Here is a 22489-nt window from a genome sequence, read left to right as displayed (position 1 = left end):
TCTCCCTGTGGCCACAGGATGGGTAGGTCTTTGAGATAGATCAAGATACTCCAATGTACTGCAGGCCCAATCTCTGGTGCAATACCACCTACAGTGTCTCCCATGCGGCAGATATGCCAGGGGGATCGCCAAGTGCCGTGATCAGTGCTGTCATGCTACTCTGGTCCGGGACCTAATCCTGATACTGAGTCACTCCTAACTTTCCTCCTAGTCTCACCGACGCTCATTCATGCCTATAATAGGTGGGTTCACTATCCTGGATTTACTATGCAGTAGAATGTGGATAAGGTGCTCGCATTCGGACAGGGCTGGCAGCGAGCCTACGAGAGCAGTGCTCCTTTGAAGATCCAGGTTGGTAATTTTTCCCTTTCCTTCTTGTTGGTCTGCATATCTGCAGGCAGAAGCGGTAACTCATCCCTCACATAAGAACTAATTTAAAAGGCCTTCAGCTTCCGTTACCGCATCTCGCAGATCTGCCTGACTGCATGCAGCAGAGATTATGCATGCCTTCCACATGGGCTAATGCCTGGGGTTGGTAGCGGTAATAGGACTCATGCTGCAGTCTCCTATTCTAGGCCCCTGGTGTTGCACGACTGATGGCAAGCAGGGGACTATCACTATACTGCTCCTTGGCCCCACATTACAGCAGCGGTGCCTGCCCAGTCACCTGAATTACACTTACACGCACCCTCAACACCAACGGGGGACCTTGTCACAAGCCTTATCGACCCTTCTGTGACTTTCTGTCTCTAAGAGAATCCAGTTCAAGTTCAAAGCTGCATGCAAATTTGGCCAACATTCCTCACCTCTAAATTCACCCCCTAAACCAACTCTTTGGCCCACCATTTCTTGGCTTCTCCATGTCCTAATAATTCACCATAGGACTAATGGTGAAACAGCCTTCTCCTACCTCTGCACCAAACTCTGGAATTCTCTTCCCATTGCACCTCACCTGGAACCCAAATTTCTCTGATTTTTGTGTTTGCGCTCTGAAGCCGCTAGAAGTTGGGAATCAATATGTCATTACTAATAAGATTTTTTCTTTAAATGTTTGCAGAGTAAAACATTTTTGCTTTTTGTTAACCGTCATGAAATGTGACCTATTGTTGGTAAATATCTGAGGCCTGTTTGTTTAATCAAATCTCCCACCAAATCCCACCTATACACAAATTCTGAGAATTAACAATAGATTAACCATGGTCAATCTCTTTATCAGATTTCAAAAATGCTACAGAAGGATGGGGAACAGGAGAACCAGATGAGAGCTGAAATTCAGGGCATGAAGCTAGAACTGGCCGCCATTAGCATGATGGACGAATTTGCCAGATATGCAAGACTGGAAAGAAAGATAAACAAAATGACTGACAAGCTCAAGACTCATGGTAGGATATGATGTGTTTTCTGTCAGTGCTCAGTGGAATGCATGCTCCATATTTGGACCTAATGTACAAGACATTGGCCCTCATTCCGAGTTGGGCGCAAAGGGATATTGGGCACCGTTAAGGACATTGGTGCTGGTAATCCCTTTGCGCCCTATTCCGAGGTTCCTTAGCGGGTCCCTTCCTTAACGGACAGGGCCCGTTAAGGGACGTCAGAGCTAATAACGGTACCGCAATTTGCGGTACCGTTATTAGCACCTTCCCCCTTCCCATTGAGCCACATGGGGGTTGAAATGGGAATGGGGAATGGCTTTTTCAATGAGGACTTACTGGTCCAGCAAAGGTCGGAATAGACCAGTAAGTCCCCATTGAACCAGGGCGGACTCGGTACCGGTATTGTAGGTAGTCATGGCGCAAATAGTGTCATTATTACCTCCAAATTCGGAATGAGGGCCATTGAGTTTCACAAAGCATTGATCTACATTTATGTGACTTTTTTCGACATTATAAAACTTGTTTCGAGAACACACACATATTGTATTATAATCATTATAATCTTAATTGGTTTTATTAAAACATTTTTGCCCTAAAATAACACTGCAATGTTCGTTTTGACGACATTGTGCCAGGTCTGTGTGTTGGTGTCAGTTCTTTTTTTCTACATGGTATGCCCCCCACTCCCTATTTCTTTTTTCTTTTGTCTCAATCAGGGATTCCTTATATGTATGGTGTTTCTTTCTTTACCCCCGCGGCCCTGTGCCATTTCCTCCTTGTCTATTCCCCTGAGAAGGGCACGTACTGGCACACATTCAATAAAAAAGAACAGGCAGGGACCTATTAGTACTATTCTGTTTACTTTACGTTTTTAAGACCCCTTTGACCTCTTCCTTCTGGCAATAAAAGCCCACCTTTCCCCTTCTTGGTCCTATTGTTCTCATCTGTTTCACTGGTGCAGGTATGTATTCCACCCTTCAAATGCATGTAAGACTTTTTACATGTGTTTCAATTAATGCATTGTGACAAAGTCACATATGACCACCTGGGGGTAGAGCTGTCAGATTCTGGGGGCTAGGAATGTTCTGAAGGTGAGGCATAGCCGGGGGAGGTGGGAGTCGTGCAAGCATTCACTGTGAAGCCATGGATTAGCTGCGTGGCTTCCTTGACTGGCCAACTTGATTTCAAGATGGACCTCTATTTATCGTCTCAACCAGCTTATCTGCGGGTATGTGATAAGTAATCAAAAGGGTATTCGGTACAAATGTTCAGACTGTGTGGGCCAATCTCCACAATTCAAATACTCCAGCTGCCAACAGTAATCATATGTCCCATTAGTGCCCCGCGTTCCTCATGGGGCGGGTGATAAAAAAGGGGAAGGGACAGAGAAAAGGCGAGGGAATTTGTAAGGAGGTCGGAGACCGTGCAACCGGGAGGAAGGAATAAGCATGAGGGGGAGGTTGGAGCCGAAGGATGCAAAGTTCAAGAAGGAATGAAAAAGCATAAAAGAGAGGCAAGAAATGGAGTAGGGAGAGATCAAAAAGGAGGAGAGCAGCAAAAGCGTGAAGGGTAGGCTAGAGTTGGAGGAGAGAGGGATAGCGATCCCAAAGAGGCAGAAGAGATCTCAAGGAGGCGGAAGAATAGAGAATCAGGTGTGAGGAAAAAGGTGACATTAGAGAAGAAAGAGAAGAAAAAAAGCAAGCAGAGAAAGAGAAACAATCATATGGTGGTGAAGCGAAGGAATCGGGCAGAGACTAAGAAACCTGATGGTGGTTCTAACCCAGATTCTGTCCAATAGGAGAGGCAATGTTGAGCCAATGAGAAAAGGCGAGTGAGCCTGAGGTGGGGTGTTAACCCCTGGGTTAAGAGAACTCTAGATGGAAAAGAGAGACACAAGAGTGAGAAGGGTCCTCTCGTTTATACACTATCCAGACAGGTGAGAAACCTACCATGGCTTTTTGCTAGGCTTCATGCAAACACATGCCTAAGACAACTAGGAAATTAAAGCCTGTGATGCCCCAACTTTTTTTTCTGAGACCGCCATGCCACCCTTGGCATGATAAGAATGACTGCAGCCTGAAAAGCCACCTGGGCAGATTGGGATGGAATTAGCGCTCATTTAGGCATCATGCTACATAGCCCAAAAGGGTCAATTGTTTGCCATAGACCACAACAGAGGTGTCCTGGATGCTTGGAATCTCCTGAAACTGTGAGGGACTTTGCTTGAATCATCAATCTAGGCTATACACTGTGACCCCAAATGGTTGTAGATTAGGGAACTTGAACTCAGGACCTAGGTTCTACTTTAGATAGGATTTGAACACTTGTCCTCACTGATTTGCGTTCCCCTTGAAACCTCTGCACCGTGTGACGAATCCAGGAAGATTTTCACTTCTGCCTAAGTGAGGGCCACCCCCTCTGGGACTAGGGAGGTGAGCCCGCTACACTTAACACCCCTAGGGGACAGGATAAGTGGGATCCCTCTGGAGGTGACTCTCCAAGGGGACTGAAACACAGAGATTAGTTTAGTTTAGTTTATTATTTATAGAGCGCACCTTACCCTGAGGTAACTGGGCACTTGAGCCTATGAAGGAGTTACAGAAACATACAAATAGGATACATAGGAAAGACAGGTTTGTCGACAATAGGTTACAGGTTAGTCGAATTACATAATAATACATATAGGAGCTTAGATTTGTCGCCGGCGGTTACAGATTGGTCGACAGCACCAAAAAATACAATAAAACATTGTGTCAGGGGTTTGGCTGAGTTACCTGGGGCCTTTTAGAGTTTCTTGTCAAGGAGCCAATTTTTTACTATAGCTCTCAAGGACCTGAAGGAGGGTTCAGCTCTGATAGTAAGCAGGCGAGAGTTCCAGCATTTGGCAGCCAGGAGAGGGAAGCTCGATCCTTCAGCCATTTTTAGTTTGTACTTCAAGATATTGAGGCAGTGCAAATAGAAGGATCTAGTGGGTCTGGTGGGTTGGTTTCTAGAGAATTTGTCAGCCAGATATTTAGGGGCAGTGTTTGACAAACATTTATGAGAAATAACTAGATTGCGGAGTGAGATTCTGTAACGCACGGGAAGCCAGTGGGTGTTTCGTCTGATAGTTGAGCTGTGGTTAGACTGAGGGATGTTTAATGCTGATCTCAGGGCATTATTCTGCAGGACCTGGCGTCTATTAAGAGTCCGTTCTGTGGAGCCTAGGAAGAGAGTATTACAATAGTCCAGCTTTGATAAGACAAGTGTCCTAGCTAGTGTGATGCAGCTGTTGGAGGACAAGTAAGGTTTGCAGGCATTGATCAGTTTATTGGTATAAGCTGTTGTTGAGGCAGTGTCATTCACTTGTTTCTTAAGTGACAGAGTGGAGTCGAGGTAGACGCCTAAGGTTTTGACCTCCTTAGCGACTTTGATGGTATTTGATGGTATAAATCGCCATCTCTGCCCCACAGTAACCAACACTTTTCTAGGGTATCTAGGAATTTGGCTTTATGGAATACACCCTTTACTAATGGCTAATTTGCCTTCAGACCTAGGTATGCCCAATCTTCTGAGAATAAGGAGAGACGGGTGAATCGGCTCACTGGAGGAGCGTCCCAGGTCCAACCAATTACTGCGCAGCATCCGTAAGATCTGCAGAGTTTAATAGCACAGAGAAGTGCAGAGGAGGTGTGGCCGGACAGAGAAGTTGAACGCTAGCGTCGGCGAGCATGGCTGTGTGAGGAGTCAGAAATGTGAGGTGGCCAACTTTGTATAGGTTTTTCATAAAATGCCATTTTATTAACTCAAAATGGGGTTTGACAAACTCCTTACAGCCCGTACCCTGACAGGGATTTCCCTGCTTCTCACAATAAACTGAAGGAAACACTATAACATGAGGAATTGGTCGTGCACACATGTACATACAATAAACTTAACAAGGACATTAAAGCTGATTCAATTATAACACAAATAACAGTTGTGTTCAGAACCCTGATAACTATTTCACCTTATAACCTGGGTGAATTCCCCCTTCCCCAGATTCAAACAGGATTTCCAATGAAAAGTTCAACAACAGGATAGTTCTGTCTTGCAACAAAGTCGCAATGATAAAGATTCTCCTTGCTTCAAATAGTTTCTCTTTTGGACTTTGACCAACAGTTCAATAATATTTAGCATGTCTTTATCTCCCCGCTTGTAGCAGAGAGTTCACCACAACTTCTTCTTAGAAAACAAAAATAATTCCACAGTTTCCCTTTATTAAGAAAAAGGCTCTTTGTCAGGACGATTCCACAACAGTTTATAATAAGCCAGCGGTTCAAGGGCGCAGTGTTTGCCACAGGAATGTGTGGAGGAAGAGGAGAGCCGCCAGTAGCCACACACCCCAGCCTTCATCAGCTGCCACCGGCCGCCCGCAGGGTGAAGCCCGCTTTTCAAGGGCACTGTGTTTGCTGCATGAATGTGTGGAGGAAAAGGAGAGCAGCTAGGAGCCACACCATCAGCCTTCATCAGCTGCCACAGGCAGCCCGCAGGGTGAAGCCCACAGCTCAAGGGCACAGTGTTTGCCGCAGGAACGTGTGGAGGAAGAGGAGGCGAGCAGCCAGTAGTCACACCCCCCAGCCTTCATCATCTGCCACAGGCCGTCCGCAAGGTGAAGCCCATGGTTCAAGGGTGCAGTGTTTCCCACATGAAATATGAAAAAGGGCACCTGGCTAGGCCCTGATTTGCCCAGGTGGGTATACAGTATTATCTCACAAATAATCAGGGTGCGAGATCACATGTAAAGTCCTTGGATGTATCAATACACACTTACACAAAACACATGGCTTTGACTGTAGGGTCAGCAAAGTCTTTGGCCCTCAATTGTTTATTAGACATAGTCCATTTTTTTGTCAGATACATTTAAACCCAGAAAACGGACATTTTATCAATTTCTAAAAATGATTGTACCAATGGGTACTATCCAATTCAATCTAAATTGATTTTCACTTATACAGTGCACATTTCATAACATTTGTGACAATACATTTACATATAAACATGTGCTCTCCAGAGCGTGATGCATTTCTGGAGTACAGAGACCACAGTGTGACATTGAACACTGATCATTACAACAAGATGGTTGTCGACACTATAATGTTTCGGCCAGGAAAAGCTATTTCTTGAAGCTCTAGTGAGAATGGCCTTTTTCAGGACAGGGGGGGGATGACGTGTTATCCATGTTTATAGGGAATCTGTCAAGGAACAATGACAGAGGATGTGTATGTTAGAACGATATGTGATCTGGTGTGAACTATTCAATGATTTAAAATAATCTTATTAGATGCTCTTAAGAGGCAAAACGAACAGTGCCCATATTGGATCACTGGAGAGAAAGCTTACTGTCAGTTTATTATTAGCTGTGGTAAGTGCTCGCATAATGTCCCTCTTTGAACTGGTGGGGACTGTATTCTTGTTGGAGATCCATCCAGGAAATGATGGTGGTTGCGAGGAATCCTGTTTATCTGTGGGTATGCCAAGACAGGACAAGATGGAACCTGTGTCAATGCTGGTACCAAATTGTATTCAACCATTTCTGATTACTGCGTACAGATTTCTTACCTAATGTTTGAATCACCGTTCTTGCCTTATTAGGAATCACGGTAGAGAATGAAAACGCGTGCAAGCGGTCCACACGTTATTTCTTAGTCACACCTACCTGGAGGGAATGGAGAAAAACAAGGAAAAAACAAAAGTGCTGAGTCACCTAATGTTCTTTGCTCAAGAATCAAGGAAAAAATGATGGTAATATATATTTGGTAAAGTCGCGTGCAGGTGAAGACCGCCAAACTCCAACTCCCCCGCCCCCCTCCCCTCAGCCTAAAGAACCCTTCTGTCATCCCTCCCACGGCCCTACCAACATTCCTGGGATACTCTGCTCTTATAAGGCTAACTTCTCTCTGGCTTTCCTGGTCTGACCTGAAAAGTGTTGCTATTAGTTGCCTCCAGACACTCAGCATGTTTGCTTCCTCTTCCTCCTCCCTGCCTGCTGCTTCACCCCACGCCGTTGTTTCGGCATTCGCCCATTTTTGAAGGTCTTTCCGCCAGGCTTGTGTCTGCGGTTTCCAACTCGCTTTCCAGCTCATTGCTATTCTGCATTTGGCTAATATATACGCCAAGTCTTTGAGTTTGCTCACCTGTTTAGTTCTTCGGGGCCTGGGGAACCCCCCAAATAGACAAACCCACGGGGACCTCGCGTCTAAGTTTACCTCTTTTTCTGCCATGAAGTGGGCTACCTCCCTCCAGAATTGTCCTATTTCAGGGCATGACCAAAACATAAGTAACATCCATGCATTCACTTTCCCACATTTCGGACATGCTTGTGCACCAGCGTGTGTAAACGTAGCTATTTTCTTCGGGGTCATGTATGCTCAGTGAGTGATATATAACTGAATTTGCTGCACCCTCGTGTTTCCGTCTTCCATTGGTTCCCCCACATCCTCCTCCCAGTTTAATCTCATCTGTACCACCTCTTTCCCAACCTTAGTCATCAGCAACTCATATATACGGGATACTTTGTGGCCCCCTTCCGACACATCATAGAAAGTTTCTATGACTGTCTCGGGCTGTTGGGCCAACACCGCTGCGGGCCATGTACTTTTGATAATCCTCATCAGCCTAGAATATGTGATATGCTGTCCCTGATGTAACCCTGTACCTTTCACCAGTGTATCAAACTCTGTCATCTGCCCGTCCCGCCACGAATCCTCCATTGTCGCCATGCCCACCGATTCCCACTTCCTCCTGATGTTCAGCCTCATTTGTTCATCAACACCTTCTAGCGCTAGCAGCGGAATCTGTGACGAACACGGGGATTTGTTCTCCATTAACTGGCAAGCTCTGCATCACATCTTCCCTCCCAGGTCTTATAGTCTACCTTCACCCCTCTTCTGTTGTTTTGACAGCCACATCCTCTCGTTAAAAAAATAAGGGGTGCATTCCGCATTCAGCAGTGTAGACTCGAGCGTTTGATCTTCTGATAGCCACCTTGCTACATATTGAAGTTGACTAGCTACATAATATACTTCAAAGATTGGCAGTCTAATACCCTCCCTGCACATACGTGTTTTGTACCTTCCATAATGCTATCCTATTAATAGAATTATGCCAGATGCTCTGTAGGTTTGAAAAGAATCGCTTGGGTATCATGTGGGATGTTGGCCAAATAATGTAAATAGCCAGGGCAGTACCACCATCTTTAATAACACCACTCTTCCCATCATAGTCAAAAGTAGCTTGGCCCAAAATACCATACTGTTTTTTATTTTTGATACAGACTTTATGGTGTTTTGCCTCTGTTTATCCTCGGCATTATGATATACGTCTATACCCAAATATCTAAACATCTCGATTTCCCACTGTACCTGTAGTACCAGCAGTTTGTGTTGTGGCGTTCCTACATATCTCCCCAAGGGGAATATATTGGACTTTTAGGGATTAACTGTTATGCCCGACACCCTCGCATACCACTCCATAACCTCCAGAATGTACTGTAGATTCTCTTCTGGGTACCTCAGGTACAACAACATATCATCTGCATACGATATCAAGTGTTTTCTACCCTTCGTGCTGATTCCTACTTCCCCATATTGCTGTCTTAAATACGCTGCCAAGGGTTCTAGTGCTAGGATGAAAAGCAATCGGAGACCACGGGCATCCTTGTCTGGTGCCTTTGCTCAGTTGCCACTGTTCTGATATGCACATACCCGTTCTGACTCGCGCCAAAAGCGTATTGCCCCATGTCACTCTGTGTGCCCCCCATGCCACAATGTCCCTCTGTGTGCTCCCCTGTCCCCCTGTGTGCCCCATGTCCCTCTGTGTGCCCCCCATGCCCCATGTCTCTCTGTATGCCCCCCTGTGTGCCCCCATGCCCCATGTCCCTTTGTGTGCCCCACATGCCCCCATGTCCCTCTATGTGCCCCCCATGTCCCTCTGTTTTCTGTGTGCCCCCCAAGTCCCTCTGTGTGCCCCCCATGCCCCATGTCTCTCGGTATGCCCCCCTGTGTGCCCCCATGCCCCATGTCCCTCTGTGTGCCCCTCATGCCCCCATGTCCCTCTGTGTGTGCCCCCATTGTCCCCATGTTCCTCTGTGTGCCCCTCATGCCCCCATGTCCCTCCATGTGCCCCCATGCCCCATGTCCCTCTGTGTGCCCCTATGTGCCCCCATGTCCCCTTGTACCTCTGTGTGTCCCCATGCCCCTTGTCCCTTTGTGTGCCCCCCATGCCCCATGTCCCTCTATGTGCCCCACCATGTCCCCTGTCCCTCTGTGCCCCCCATGTCCCTCTGCGTGACCCCCAATTCCCCCACGTCCCTCTGTGTGCCCCCCACATCCCTCTGTGTGCCCCCATGCCCCTGTCTCTCTGTCCCCCCCATGCCCCCTGTCCCTCTGTGTGCCCCCCATCCCCCGTCCCTCTGTGTGCCCCCCATGTCCCTCAGTGTGCTCCTCATGCCCCCCGTGCACCCCCATGCCCCATGTCCCTCTGTTTGCCCCTCCATGCCCACATGTCCCTCTGTGTGCCCGCATGTCCCGCTGTGTGCCCCAATGCCCCATGTCTCTTTGTGCCCCATGCCCCCTGTGTGCCCCCATGTCCCTCTGTGTGCCCCCTCATGTCCCTCTGTGTGCCCCCTCATGCTCCCCTGTGTGCGCCCCATGCCCCCTTGTCCCTCTGTGTGCCCCTCATGCCCCCATGTCCCTCTTTGTGCCCCCATACCCCCATGTCCCACTGTGTTCCCTTTTTGTCCCTCTGTGTGCCCCCATGCCCCCATGTCCCTCGGTGTGCCCCCCATGCCCGTGTCCCTCTGTGTGCCCCCATGCCCCTCTGTGTACCCCCATACCCTCCTGTATACCCCTCCATACCCCCATGCCCCTTGTCCCTTTGTGTGCCCCTCATGCCCCATGTCCCTCTATGTGCCCCACCATGCCCTCGTCCCTCTGTGCCCCCCATGTCCCTCTGCGTGACCCCCAATGCCCCCATGTCCCTCTGTGTGCCCCCCACATCCCTCTGTGTGCCCCCATGCCCCTGTCCCTCTGTGCCCCCCATGCCCCCTGTCCCTCTGTGTGCCCCATGTCCCTCTGTGTGCCCCCCACATCCCTCTGTGTGCCCCCATGCCCCTGTCCCTCTGTGCCCCCCATGCCCCCTGTCCCTCTGTGTGCCGGCGATGTCCCTCAGTGTGCTCCTCATGCCCCGCGTGCACCCCCATGTCCCTCTGTATGCCCCCTGTGTGCCCCTCCATGCCCACATGTCCCTCTGTGTGCCTGCATGTCCCGCTGTGTACTCCAATGCACCATGTCTCTTTGTGCCCCATGCCCCCTGTGTGCCCCCCATGCCCCCATGTCCCTGTGTGTCCCCTCATGCTCCCCTGTGTGCGCCCCATGTCCCCTTGTCCCTCTGTGTGCCCCTCATGCCCCCATGTCCCTCTTTGTGCCCCTATGCCCCTATATCCCCCTGTGTGCCCCCATGCTCCCCTGTGTGCCCCTCATGCCTCCATGTCCCACTGTGTGCCCCTATGTCCTTCTGTGTGCCCCCATGTCCCTCTGTGTGCCCCCCATGCCCCGTGTCCCTCTGTGTGCCCCCATGCCCCTCTGTGTACCCCCATACCCTCCTGTATGCCCCTCCATACCCTCCATACCCCCTTGTCCCTCTGTGTGCCCAGAGTACTAGAGAGACCCCTGACCGGCCCCTAGAGTCAGAGTTTGCTCTGTAGTACTTTAGGACGAGATAGCTGCACCTTGAGGTGGATGGGGGTGCAGGTATATTACTCCAACACCAATCAATAAGGACAACTCAATGGTTTGGCAAAGGGGAGTTTAATGACAAGTACAAAAAACGGGGAAACATGTAAATCAACAGTGATGCGATAGCCCGTCTCGCTTCAACGCCCAACAACTTCACACAAACAGTAACATTTATACCCAAAACTCGTCATCGTTGACGTGTAACACTCAAAAATTAACATGCAATTCTATTGGTTGGAAAAGGTAACTTAAATATAGGTGCTATATCTGTATATGGTAACGGAGTGCAGGGATTGGATACACACTATTAAGTGGGCATCTAAGCCCTTCCTTGAAAAATGACTACGGTGGACGTCACTTAAAGTACGACGTCCCATTGGTTCTAATATCTATAGGATCCTAGATTATTTTGTCCATTGTGATTAGGTTGGCTTCAACCCAATGCATAAATCTCCACCTTAATTAGCAGAACACAGAATGGTCAACCAGGCGCAGGATGCCCCAAGATTCATCCGGCCTCCCTTCCATCAATCAGTACTTTAGTGGCTATGTGTCAATTCGTTGGCTGTGGTCGGCCTCGAAACTGTAGCTTCTTGTCAGAAGAAGTTATGGTATCTTCTGTCTGGGCGACAGCCAGGCATAGGTGCCTCTTCTCGCTCAGCTGGTCACGTGCTAGCACACTGTGAATCTGCTTAGTTTTCCTTCTATTTGCGCATTTAATTCTTATCCTTTAATTCTTATTCTGCTTGCTACCTGTCTGGGCCTCCTTATCTCGGCTTTATCTTATCCTTATCTCGGCCTTCCTGAGAAAGGCTGTTCTGTTCTTAAGTTTCGATTCCGCGAAGCTACTGTTCGCCTCCCTCTCTTGGTCTGACCTCGACTTCCCAGGCATGAGCTGCTCTTGCTGAGTTTCGATTCAGTCGTCTCTTTTCATTTTAGCTGGAATACAAATCCTGTCCTGTTTGACCCCTTGTAACCTGAGTTAATTCTGCTTTTGTGTAAAGTGGACTCACACTTATATAGTGTGCTTCGTCGAGGCAGATATATGTAGGTGGCGCTTGCCGCTCTATTCTTCTACTAAGCATAGCAAGCCACACTGTTTTCTTAGCTTCTTGCGGTTACAAAGATATGTACAGGCGTTAGCTGGTTGAATATCTTCATCCTGCTTATGGCTTAAGTTTCTTTATATTTCAACATCGTCTCTCCTTCTAAGTTCATGACATCCTTTTTCATGGCGTTTCGGCTCTATGTGTCATCTTTTGGTTGTCGTTTCTTTCATCTGTGAGTCTGTCCGGGCCCTCGTGTCATCACCATTCGTCTTCAATGAAGACCTTTTCAGTTTCTTCTGGGACAGTGTTTAAGCAATCTTCATTTTGTTTCATTTGCTGGTAGGGTTTTCTCAATGGATACCTTACTGTCCATGGTTGTCTGGTTATTGGCACTTCAATAGGTATTGTTCTTCTGATAGGCACTGGGCAGAGCCCTAATGCGGCTCTCTGCTGGTTTATTTGCTCATCATACGTCGCATATCTCGGTGTGAATGTTCCTGGTACTTCAAAATGGGCGACTGGAGTGCAGGCCATATTTGGGACCTCCTCTATACTCCCCCCTCTGGTCGATACATCGACCGCTTCCTCTTTTGGATTCATCTTACTTGGGTCTTCTGTATCCATTTCTTCTTCACCTTCTGGGTTTGTACATGATGGTTTGAAGGATTGTCTTTTTGGAGTCCATATTTTTATCACTCCTTTCAGGCTTCCTGCTGTCTTTACATGTTCGTCTTTGTTCCATGTCATTAGCTAACATTGTCCATTTGGGCTGCAATAGATCCATTTTCCTTCATAATTTCTGGGTTTCCTGGGATAAGAAACTTCGTACCTTCGGGCGCATGTTCGCTGGCCTTCACAAAGTCTCTTATTTCATCATCAGTTAGATCTCTGGGCTTCCATCCTGGTTTGACATCAGTCATGATCTTCATCCTTATGGCTTTCTTCGCAGTTTTCTGTCATTGCGAGATTATTATCTTGATAACAAAAAAACCTAGTAATATCATTACTAGCAGGGTTCCTAGGAACTTGAATGCAGCCGCCATCCATTGCGGAACCCATGAAAATAGCGATCCAAACCAGCTGTCATCATCAACTTCGTCGGTTTCCTTTATCATCTGGTTCTGTAGGTTTGTCAGCATACCTATGGCCTCTGTTAAAGTTCCATTTCCTTCGTCGTGAGAAGGTATAAATGTGCAACATGATTCTCCAATTTTTGCACAAACTCCTCCATCCATAGCTGTGATCATGTCAAGTACATATCTGTTCTGGAGAGTCATCAGTCGAATGGCTCTTAACTCTTCCTTGATTGCATTGCATCCTTTTATTGTTGAGTTGATGGTTTGCAGTAACTCCCATCTGGTTATCTGAAACCATTTAGTATTTGCTCCAACTTGGAATCTTGGCATGATGATTGTCGCAAACACTGATGAGGTGAGGCTGAACAGCCTGTGTTCATATGGGATTGCATGAAATGCTTCTTCTGATTTGGCAGAGAAATACTTTTCTCTCTTCACTCGAGTTGTCAGTTTCACAGATCTCCTCTTCCTCAGGTGGGCATCTGCTTTCGGGAAACTGTCCATATTCAGGTCACTTTTCGGGATCACTAGTGCTGGAACGTGGACATTCACTATTGTGCATATGCCTCCCAGTTTTTCGGGTGTCTGATGTATGCTTTGGATCCACATGCCCAATAATGATCCATAAATACTGCAGTCCCATGAGTCATTGATGGAGACTCAAAAATCCGTCCGTAGTTCTGATTCTCTCCCATCTTCCTTGTACCATTGTTCCCGAAGCACAATTTCGGGCTTTCTAGTGGCACTATCTGCAAGGGTCCTCCTCTGTCTTCGACCCATGTCAATACTTTTGTAAGCTTTGACCATAGTGGTTTGCACAGTCTCTGTGAGTTTTCTATTGCTTCATTGCAGGCTCCAAGGACCATCCATGCTCAGCAGATCACTACTCATTCTTCCCATCCGTCTGGTGAGAGCACTGTTCCCCAAATCTGCATTTGGCCCCTGTTTTTCCAAATTTGAGCCTCTTCTGGAGTTTTCCCATGGACATTCAGTCTCTGGTTTACGTCCCATCTTATTCCTGCTCCTTTAACTTCAGGTTTCTCATACCTGATCACGTGATTCCTAGTATGGGCTCTATTTCTCGTCTTAATGTCCTGGACATAATCATGTTCATGGGGATAAGTTGTTTCAGTTGCCCATATCAATGAGGCATCACTTCCCATGAACTGGCCTCTGGTGTTGGACATTGCTACGTGTGAGAGACAGTGTGCTGTTGGGACATCGATTTTTACAGCCACAAAGATCTTGGATTTCCCCATGCTGTACGGTAGAAGTGCACAAACAAAGCATTCTCCTTCTGAATTTCTTCTTCCAACTTCCTTCATGCGCTAGTACCGAATGTTGTTTCCTAGATGTGCTGTGCTGTCCAAGTAATCGTTTAGTTCATTATTATCTTCATGTATGCTTCTCTTGATTCTTAAGGCTTTCCTGTAGTTTGCTATAACTACATCTCTGAATGCCTCTGTATGGCTTTTTCTTGCTGGAGGGTTCTCGGGTATCTTGGTCCATGGTGCAGGCTTCCTCATCTGCACTATTTGAGTGGACAAGAGTCTGACAGCTCTTTCCTGGTCCTCATGCATCTTTTCTCTGCTGCGTGCAAGTGCCCATGCCAACCAGCCTAACACTGGTCCGGTATATGGCTGTATTGTAGGCCTGGTACTTGCCCCTTGTGTTGGGTAATACAGCCTCTGTTGTTTTGTTCTTCAGTTCCTCTTGTTTCCTCGCTCTGGTTATGTGCAGGAATAGAAAGTCTACTAACATTTGTGTCCTTGCAGAGAGTTTGTCTGAGGCCGCTTCTGTTTTCTTAAGGGCTTCTGATACAACTGCTTCTGTTGGTCTTTCTTTTAAATCTTCTTGTTTTCTCCCACTATCTCCTGTGAAGGTTTTTGCGGTAGGCAGTCTCATCTTCTCTGCTGCTTTCATTTTTGATTCTGTGGTCATTGACACTAGGCCTGGTGTGCATTCAGTGTGTGTGTGTGTGTGTGCGTGTAGTTGTCAGTGCTTTGTCTTCATTCATTTCATGCCGACCCTGTCTCCGGCTTTCCTGCTCATTCGTTACCATAAATGTGTGTATATCACTATTAAGTTCACCATCAGATTTTCTAGGGACTGGAATGACTATATAAGGTATGGGTGCTTTTGTGGGTTTCATGAGTGTATCATAAGGTGGGTGCACTGAAATTGGAACGCTCCGTGCTCCAATAAAAAATGCAGTTCTGATCGTTAATGACAGTAAAATAATGATAAATACAATGCATAAATACATTATAGTTCGATATGAAAGGCAACAGCATTTTCTTCCAGAGAAGCGGAACTGCCTCTCTGCTTGTGGGAGGACCAGGTTACTGCTCTGGGCCCCCATTTCGATCATTCACCAAATGTCAATGTTATTGTTCCCCCACCCAATATCGTTCTTCGAGTTCTGTGTCAGAAAGTGTCAGGTGCTTCACAAGTGTCTCCCCTCTTGCGAGTGACGATTGTCTCTTAATACAGGATACAGTTCCTTTGCTAAACTATGGCAAAAATAGATTAAAATAATACTTTGATGAATCACCTTTACTGTGCATGTTCAAAGTACGTGAGTTCCCAGTCCACTCCTAGAATCTGCTTCAGTCCCGAGGACATGTTGGACACTGGTCAGTATGAAGAAATAGGGAAAAGATAACAACAAATATAACAAATAACGTTCTTGACTCTGTTCCCTCGATCTGTCCCTTGGCGGAAAGTTTCCTCAGGAACTCCTAATTTTATTTTTAAATGTTTTTATTGGCATTTATAAATATGCATATACAGAAAAAACTGTTGGGCAACTACCTTGGGTTGTATCATCTGATGCACATATTGTGTGCCAATTAACTTGCAAAAAAAAAAAAAAAAAGTAATAACAAATAAATAAACAAAGTAACAACATTGACTGTCCCACCATTTACTAGGGCCTCGTGTTCCATGTTTCCAGGTTAGGGGCGCGGGTCCGGAGCCAGTTCTCTGCGTTTGCCCACTCAGTGCGGTGACATAGTGAAGCGCATAGGTGTGATGGGCTGCTCTCTTCTGCTTGTTCTGGGGCTCGAGGGGGACAGGTTCAGGGAGGTTTATAGCTCGTTGAAAAGATCATGTTTCTCAGAAGGGCCCTCCAAGCCTCTAGCGCGTTGCTCACGTCGTCGCCTCCCCGTCTGTTCCCCTCCTCCCAGGCTCTGGTTTCAGCCGTGGTCCACCTCTCCATCTCTTTAATCCAGGGCTCATACCTGCGGCCTGCTGGGGATTTCCAGGCCATGGCAATTGTCCTCTTGGTTAACACGCAGGCCATGTCCATAAACTTTGCCAGGTGCTTGATTTTACTTAGTCTTGGGTAGGTGCCCAATAGGCACTCCTTGGGTGTCCACTCGTATGTCTCTAGGCCAGCGTTCCTGCAGGTTTGTTCAGCGGCCTGCCAGAGTTTCTGAGATTTGGGACAGGTCCAGAACATGTGGATCATGTCTGCCAGGTCTGAGGAGCACCAGGGACATTTTGGGTCGACTGTGTTGTTGAACGTGAATATCCTGTGTGGGGTCATGTATGTTCTGTAGAGTATGTTCAGTTGGATCAGTCTAAACCTGGCATTCCTAGATATCTCCTTTGGGTATATCGGGGCTCTCAACCATTCGCCCTCTGTGATTTCGATCCGCAGGTCTGTCTCCCATTTTTCCTTCAGCCGTGCGCTCCTTGGGTTGGGTCTGTTGTTTATTTGGGTGTACAACCTTGATGTCGGTCTCCATCCGTCGCTGAGTTCATATGTTTCCCTCAGGAGGGGATGTGTCTCTGGCTCCTCGGGCCATTCGACCCAGTTCTCTTTGGCTACATGTTTCACTTTTTGGTACCAGAGGAATTGACCCGGTGGAAGTCCGTCCCTTTCTTGGAGTGATTCAAAGTCCCTGAAGAGTCCGTCGCAGAACATGTCCCCCCATGTGTAGAGGCCATGACTCTCCCATCTCCTCATTGTTGCTAGGTCACTTGGGGTTTTGCAAATGTCCGCCAGCATGGGAATGTCGGGTGTGTATGAGTGCTGCAGTCCTACTATGGATCTCACCTTGCTCCATACCCGTCTCCCCACCTCTAGTATCATGGGTGGGTTGGGCGGCCCTACTCGGGTGTTCCAAATTAACTCCTTGGGGTGTAGCGGTGCAGAGAATTGGGATAGAAGATTCAACTCTGCTGTAGGTTCGTCTGAAAGCCATTTTACTAGATGTGTCGATTGAGCCGCCAAGAAGTACCTCTGGAAATCCGGGAGTTGGATGCCACCCTCGGCGTGGGTGAGTGTGAGGACATTTAGTGTGAGTCTGTACCTAGCTCGTCCCCAGCGAAAGTCTCTAATCAGGGATTCCAGCTTCCTGAAGAAGGATGGAGGAATGTAGTATGTCACGTTGGTGAAGTAGTAGAGGAACCTGGGGAGAATTATCATTTTGGATATTGCAGCTCTGCCCATCATGGAGAGCGGGAGCTTTGACCAGAATTGTATGGATCTACGCACTCCGCTCATTGCAGCCTCCGTGTTGGACTTGTGGGTGGATATTGGTGTGTGTGTGATGTCAAGGCCTAGGTATCGAAAGGCGTCCACCTGCCAACGGATCCCGATCTCAGGGAACTCCTCCACAGGTTTACCCCTTACTCTTGCAAGTGGGAACGAGCATGACTTCTGCCTACTGAATCTTATCCCCGAGTATTTCGCGAAGTTATCTAAGACATCAAGTACAATCGGGGCGTTTTCCAGGGGGTCACGCAGATATAGGAGGACGTCATCTGCGTATAGAGAGATAATGTTGTCCGACCCACCAATGCTAATGCCAGCGTCGAAAAACTGCTTCCTAAAGTATATTGCCACTGGTTCCAGACCTAGGATATATAGCATTGGTGAGAGCGGACATCCCTGTCTGGTACCCCTCTGGATGGGCCAGGCCCTCAATACCACGGTGCCTGTTTTTACTCTTGCTACTGGGTCGCTATAGAGGACCTTGATCCAACGGATGAAGTGTTCTCCGAGCCCGAACTCCCTCAGAGTCTAACCAGCCATTCCCAATTAATAGAATCGAAGGCTTTTATGGCATCCAGCGAGAGTACTGCTAGGTTTTCCTCGCTTTCGGTCATCTGTGCTATTATGTGTTGGAGCCCCCTGAGGTTGGCGGAGGTGTTTCGTCCCGGAACGAAACCATTCTGATCCTCATGCATCAGAGATCCGATCACCCTCGAGAGCCTCTTGGCCAATATGGTTGTTAATATTTTGCCGTCGTAGTTTAGGAGCGCCAGTGGGCGATACGAATCGCACTTGTCGGCTGGTTTGCCTGGCTTGAGCATTGGGACGATAAGGGTTTCTCTCATGGTATTGGGGAGAGTGCCCGACTCGTATGCCCTGTTAAATAAAATTGAACTCCTACAAACAAAAATTAAGGAGCACCACAAAAACCTATCACTGCACCTCAAATCTCCCACCACCACGAGCCACATGCCCACCCCCAGCTCGGGGACCCCATCCACCAAAGCCCCCACCACCCCGTTCAAATTCAGGGAAGTCACAGAACACGAAGTTATTGAGGTAATGAACAAGATCAAACCTTCCAATTGTAAAGGAGATCCCTGCCCCGCCAGTCTGATCAAAGACTGCACTGAAACACTCGCCCCCTTCCTTAAATCATTCATTAATGCCTCTTTCAATACCAATACTGTCCCTGACAGTCTAAAAGAAGCCTGGGTGCGCCCGCTTCTAAAAAAAACCACCCTCGACCCAGAAGTAGCTACCAACTACAGGCCCATCACCACTGTGCCTTTCCTGCTCAAGATTCTTGATAAAATTGCCTACACACAAATCCAGGATTATCTCGAAACCAACCATATTCTAGGCAAAAGACAGTCAGGCTTCCGACCAGGTCACGGAACAGAGTCAGCCTTACTTGATCTGAAAATACAACTTGCAGACACTATGGATAAAGGCAAACCGGCACTCCTTCTCCTACTGGATCTATCTGCCGCCTTTGACCTTGTCAACCACGATATCCTAGGCATGCACCTAAAAAATGAAGCACACTTCTCCCCGGAAGCCATTGCATGGGTGGCCTCATTCCTAAAAGGCAGACTCATGAAAGTCTTCTCAGACACTGCCTCGGCAACCCCTACTACCATCCACTGTGGCGTCCCCCAAGGCTCCTGCACCGCCCCCACTCTCTACAATATATTCACCCTTCCTCTCTTCAATGACCTCGACTGTCGTAACATAGCGTACACCAACTACGCAGACGATACACAGGTACTACTCCCGCTAACTGGGACCTACGAAGAAGATGCGACAGCACTAACCAAAATCTACACAGCCATCCAAACTTGGATGGCGGCCAACGGCCTCTGCTTAAACGGGGACAAAACCGAAATCCTCATAGTAGGGACCAATGAAATTCTCAACAAACTCCCCCCCCCCCAATACAAATCCTTCAACATCGACAACTCCACCATCACAGTCTCCAAGACTGTTAAAACCTTAGGTGTTCACCTAGATGCCTCACTATCTATGTCTCGCCAGGTCAACGCCATAGCCTCTTCCTCAGCACTCACCACCAAGGTGATAAATGCTTTCAAGCCTTTTCTCTCCACTAAAAACTGCCTGTCCATCGCCAGAGCCACTATAGGTACAAAATAGACTACTGTAATGCCCTGTTCCTAGGCACCTCCGCCCACAACCTAAAAAAACTCCAAATCACGCAAAACAACGCGCTCCGGGCAGCGCTGTCCATTCCAAAAAGAGAACGCATCTCGCAAGCAAGGAAAGATGCTCACTGGCTACCCGTGAAGGAACGCATACTTTTCAAAGCCATGACCATCACACATAGATGCCTCTCCCTGGATGCCCCACCCTATCTCGCAGAAAGAATCACACCGAAAGCCTCCATCAGACCCACCAGAGCTCACCGCACCAACATGATTGATGTCCCCACGTTTCAAAGATCCAGGGCGGGAGGAACCAGCTTCCAACACCTCGCACCTAAAAACTGGAACTCCTTACCTACCTCACTAAGGAACGAAAAATCATACCACACCTTCCGTAAAAACCTCAAAACCCTCCTATTCCGCTAAAAGTCCTCCACATGCACATTCATGCTTGCATTGTAACCACAGCATAGCATAACCCCTAAGCTCAATGTTTATTACCAATGTGAAACGTACTCTGTAACTCGGTTTACATCTGTAAACATATTCCTATGTTTGTGTTCAAGACTAAGTCTGCTGTAACAGCGCCACGATGCCCCAGGGCAGTTTTGTGCGCTTTATAAATGCAAATAAATAAATATGCCTCCGTGTATACTGCATGTAGAACAGGGGACAAGGTCTCCTCATAGGCCTTGTAGAATTCTGGAATGAGGCCATCTGTCCCGGGGGACTTGCCTGTGGAGAGGGATCTGATCGCATCCGTGATGTCCTCAACCGTGATGGGTTCTCCCAGTTTGTCCCGTTGTTCTTGATTCAGCCTGGGTAGTCCTACTTCGGCCAGCGTGTCTTTTATATCTGCCGTGGGAATCTCGATCTTGTGAGTGTATAGCTCATTATAGAAATCCGTGAAGGTATAATTGATCTCTTGTTGTGTCCTGCGGGTCATATCGTTCCTGTCTTTGATCTCCTTGAGGGCTTGTCTCGGGTGTTCCTTTCTGCATAACCATGCGAGTATTCTGCCCGGCTTGTCTGCTTCCCTGTGGGCCTTCAGGGTGCGCACAGAGAAGTCGAACTTTGAGAGTCTTTCCCATGCCGCCCTGCAGTCTTCCCTGATCGATTTCAGTTCTGATTCCTTTTCAGTGGTCAATGGGTCGTCGCTTTTGAGTTGTTTGATTTTCTCCTCCACTGCCTCCAGTTCCTTTCTTAGTTGCCTCCTGATCCCGCCTGCTTCGGCGATTATCTCTCCCCTTGTCACTACTTTCAACGCCTCCCAGAGTGTACTCCACTTCCCGACCGAGCCCTTGTTTATCATTAAGTATTCTTCTAGCTTTTCTCCTAAGGTTTCCTTGAATGCGGGGTCGGTCAGGGCGTCTACTGGCATGCGCCACATCGGGATAGGTGGGCGAGGGCCCTTGAAGCAGAGCTGCAGCAGTAAGGGGGAGTGGTCCGATATTGATCTGCCCATGTATTCTGCCGATTCTACTTGTGGGGTTAGCTCATTGGCGATGAAGAAATAGTCTAGCCTGGTGTGGAGGTTATGGGGAGCCGAGTAGAATGAGTATGATCTGTCGAAGGGGTGGAGGTCTCTCCAAATGTCGGTTAAGTGTAGGTCTGCCACCATTCTGGAGAGGGGCCCTGGGGAAGCGCTGTTAGGTATGCGTGGCGTTACTGATCTGTCTAGTTCAGCATTCATGACGGAATTGAAGTCTCCCCCCCATATGAACGTGTATTCTCTGTAGTGCAGCAATCTGGCGCATAGCTCCTTGATGTGAGAGGGTATGTTGTGTTGAGGGAAGTATGAGTTTACTATGCACAGGGGGGAGTTCTCAAGCATGCCCCACACTATTACATACCTGCCCTCTTTGTCCAGTTCTGCCCCCATTTGTTGAAACAGTGTTTCTGGACTCACCCACGTGTAGACTCCTCTTGCGTACTTTGAGAAGGATGCAGCGTTGCAGTAGTTCACCATCTTGTCTGTGGCCTCCGTGGTGAGGTGTGTTTCTTGAAGGAGGGCCAGTGATATTCTTTTTCTCTTCAGGTATGAATATATTCGATTTCTTCGTATGTATGTTCCCATCCCTCTGACATTCCATGTGATTAACTTGAGTCTTGCTGCCATTGCATGAGTGGGTTCCTTGTTGCGGGGAGCACCTCCCCTTCCTCCTGTGTTACATGTGTCGCATCATATGATACATGTTGTTCCGCCTGTGTGGGATGGGCAGACCTAGCCTCTGGACCGAAGTCCAGACCAGACCATCTACTGTTCATCTGAGGTGGAACAGTCGAAACAATAACAACTTGAAAAAAGTAACTATAACTAACGCACCCAGCTTCTGTCACCGGGGTGCAGTGCTCGGGGGCTCTCGCGCTGTCTGACCTAGTCCGGGTCTCTGGCGCGAGTGGTTGCGTGCAGGCAACTGGCCTGCACTGGTCATCGGCGGGTCCGTGGTCTGTGTCCATGGGCGGGAGGTCAGGTGAGCCCTGCAGTCATTTAGCATTCTCACGTAGTAGTTTTGCTTCAGTAGAAGTGTAGCTTCGATCTGGTTTAGGGTGCGATGCAAGGGGCATGG

The 22489-nt window shown here is 47.9% G+C and overlaps 1 protein-coding gene across 1 annotated transcript in view; it reads left to right on the top strand.

Moving 5' to 3' along the window:
- GET1 (guided entry of tail-anchored proteins factor 1) overlaps positions 1-22489 on the top strand; it is a 687994-nt gene that overhangs the window by 81153 nt on the left and 584352 nt on the right. The window contains exon 2 of the mRNA XM_069636061.1: positions 1217-1382. Coding sequence (XP_069492162.1) covers positions 1217-1382 — 166 coding nt within the window. The remainder of the gene's footprint in view (positions 1-1216; positions 1383-22489) is intronic.

This window comes from Ambystoma mexicanum, chromosome 7p (genome assembly GCF_040938575.1).
Source record: "Ambystoma mexicanum isolate Mex_15411 chromosome 7p, UKY_AmexF1_1, whole genome shotgun sequence".
Lineage (NCBI taxonomy): Eukaryota > Metazoa > Chordata > Amphibia > Caudata > Ambystomatidae > Ambystoma > Ambystoma mexicanum.
This window is presented reverse-complemented; position numbering and strand designations above follow the sequence as displayed.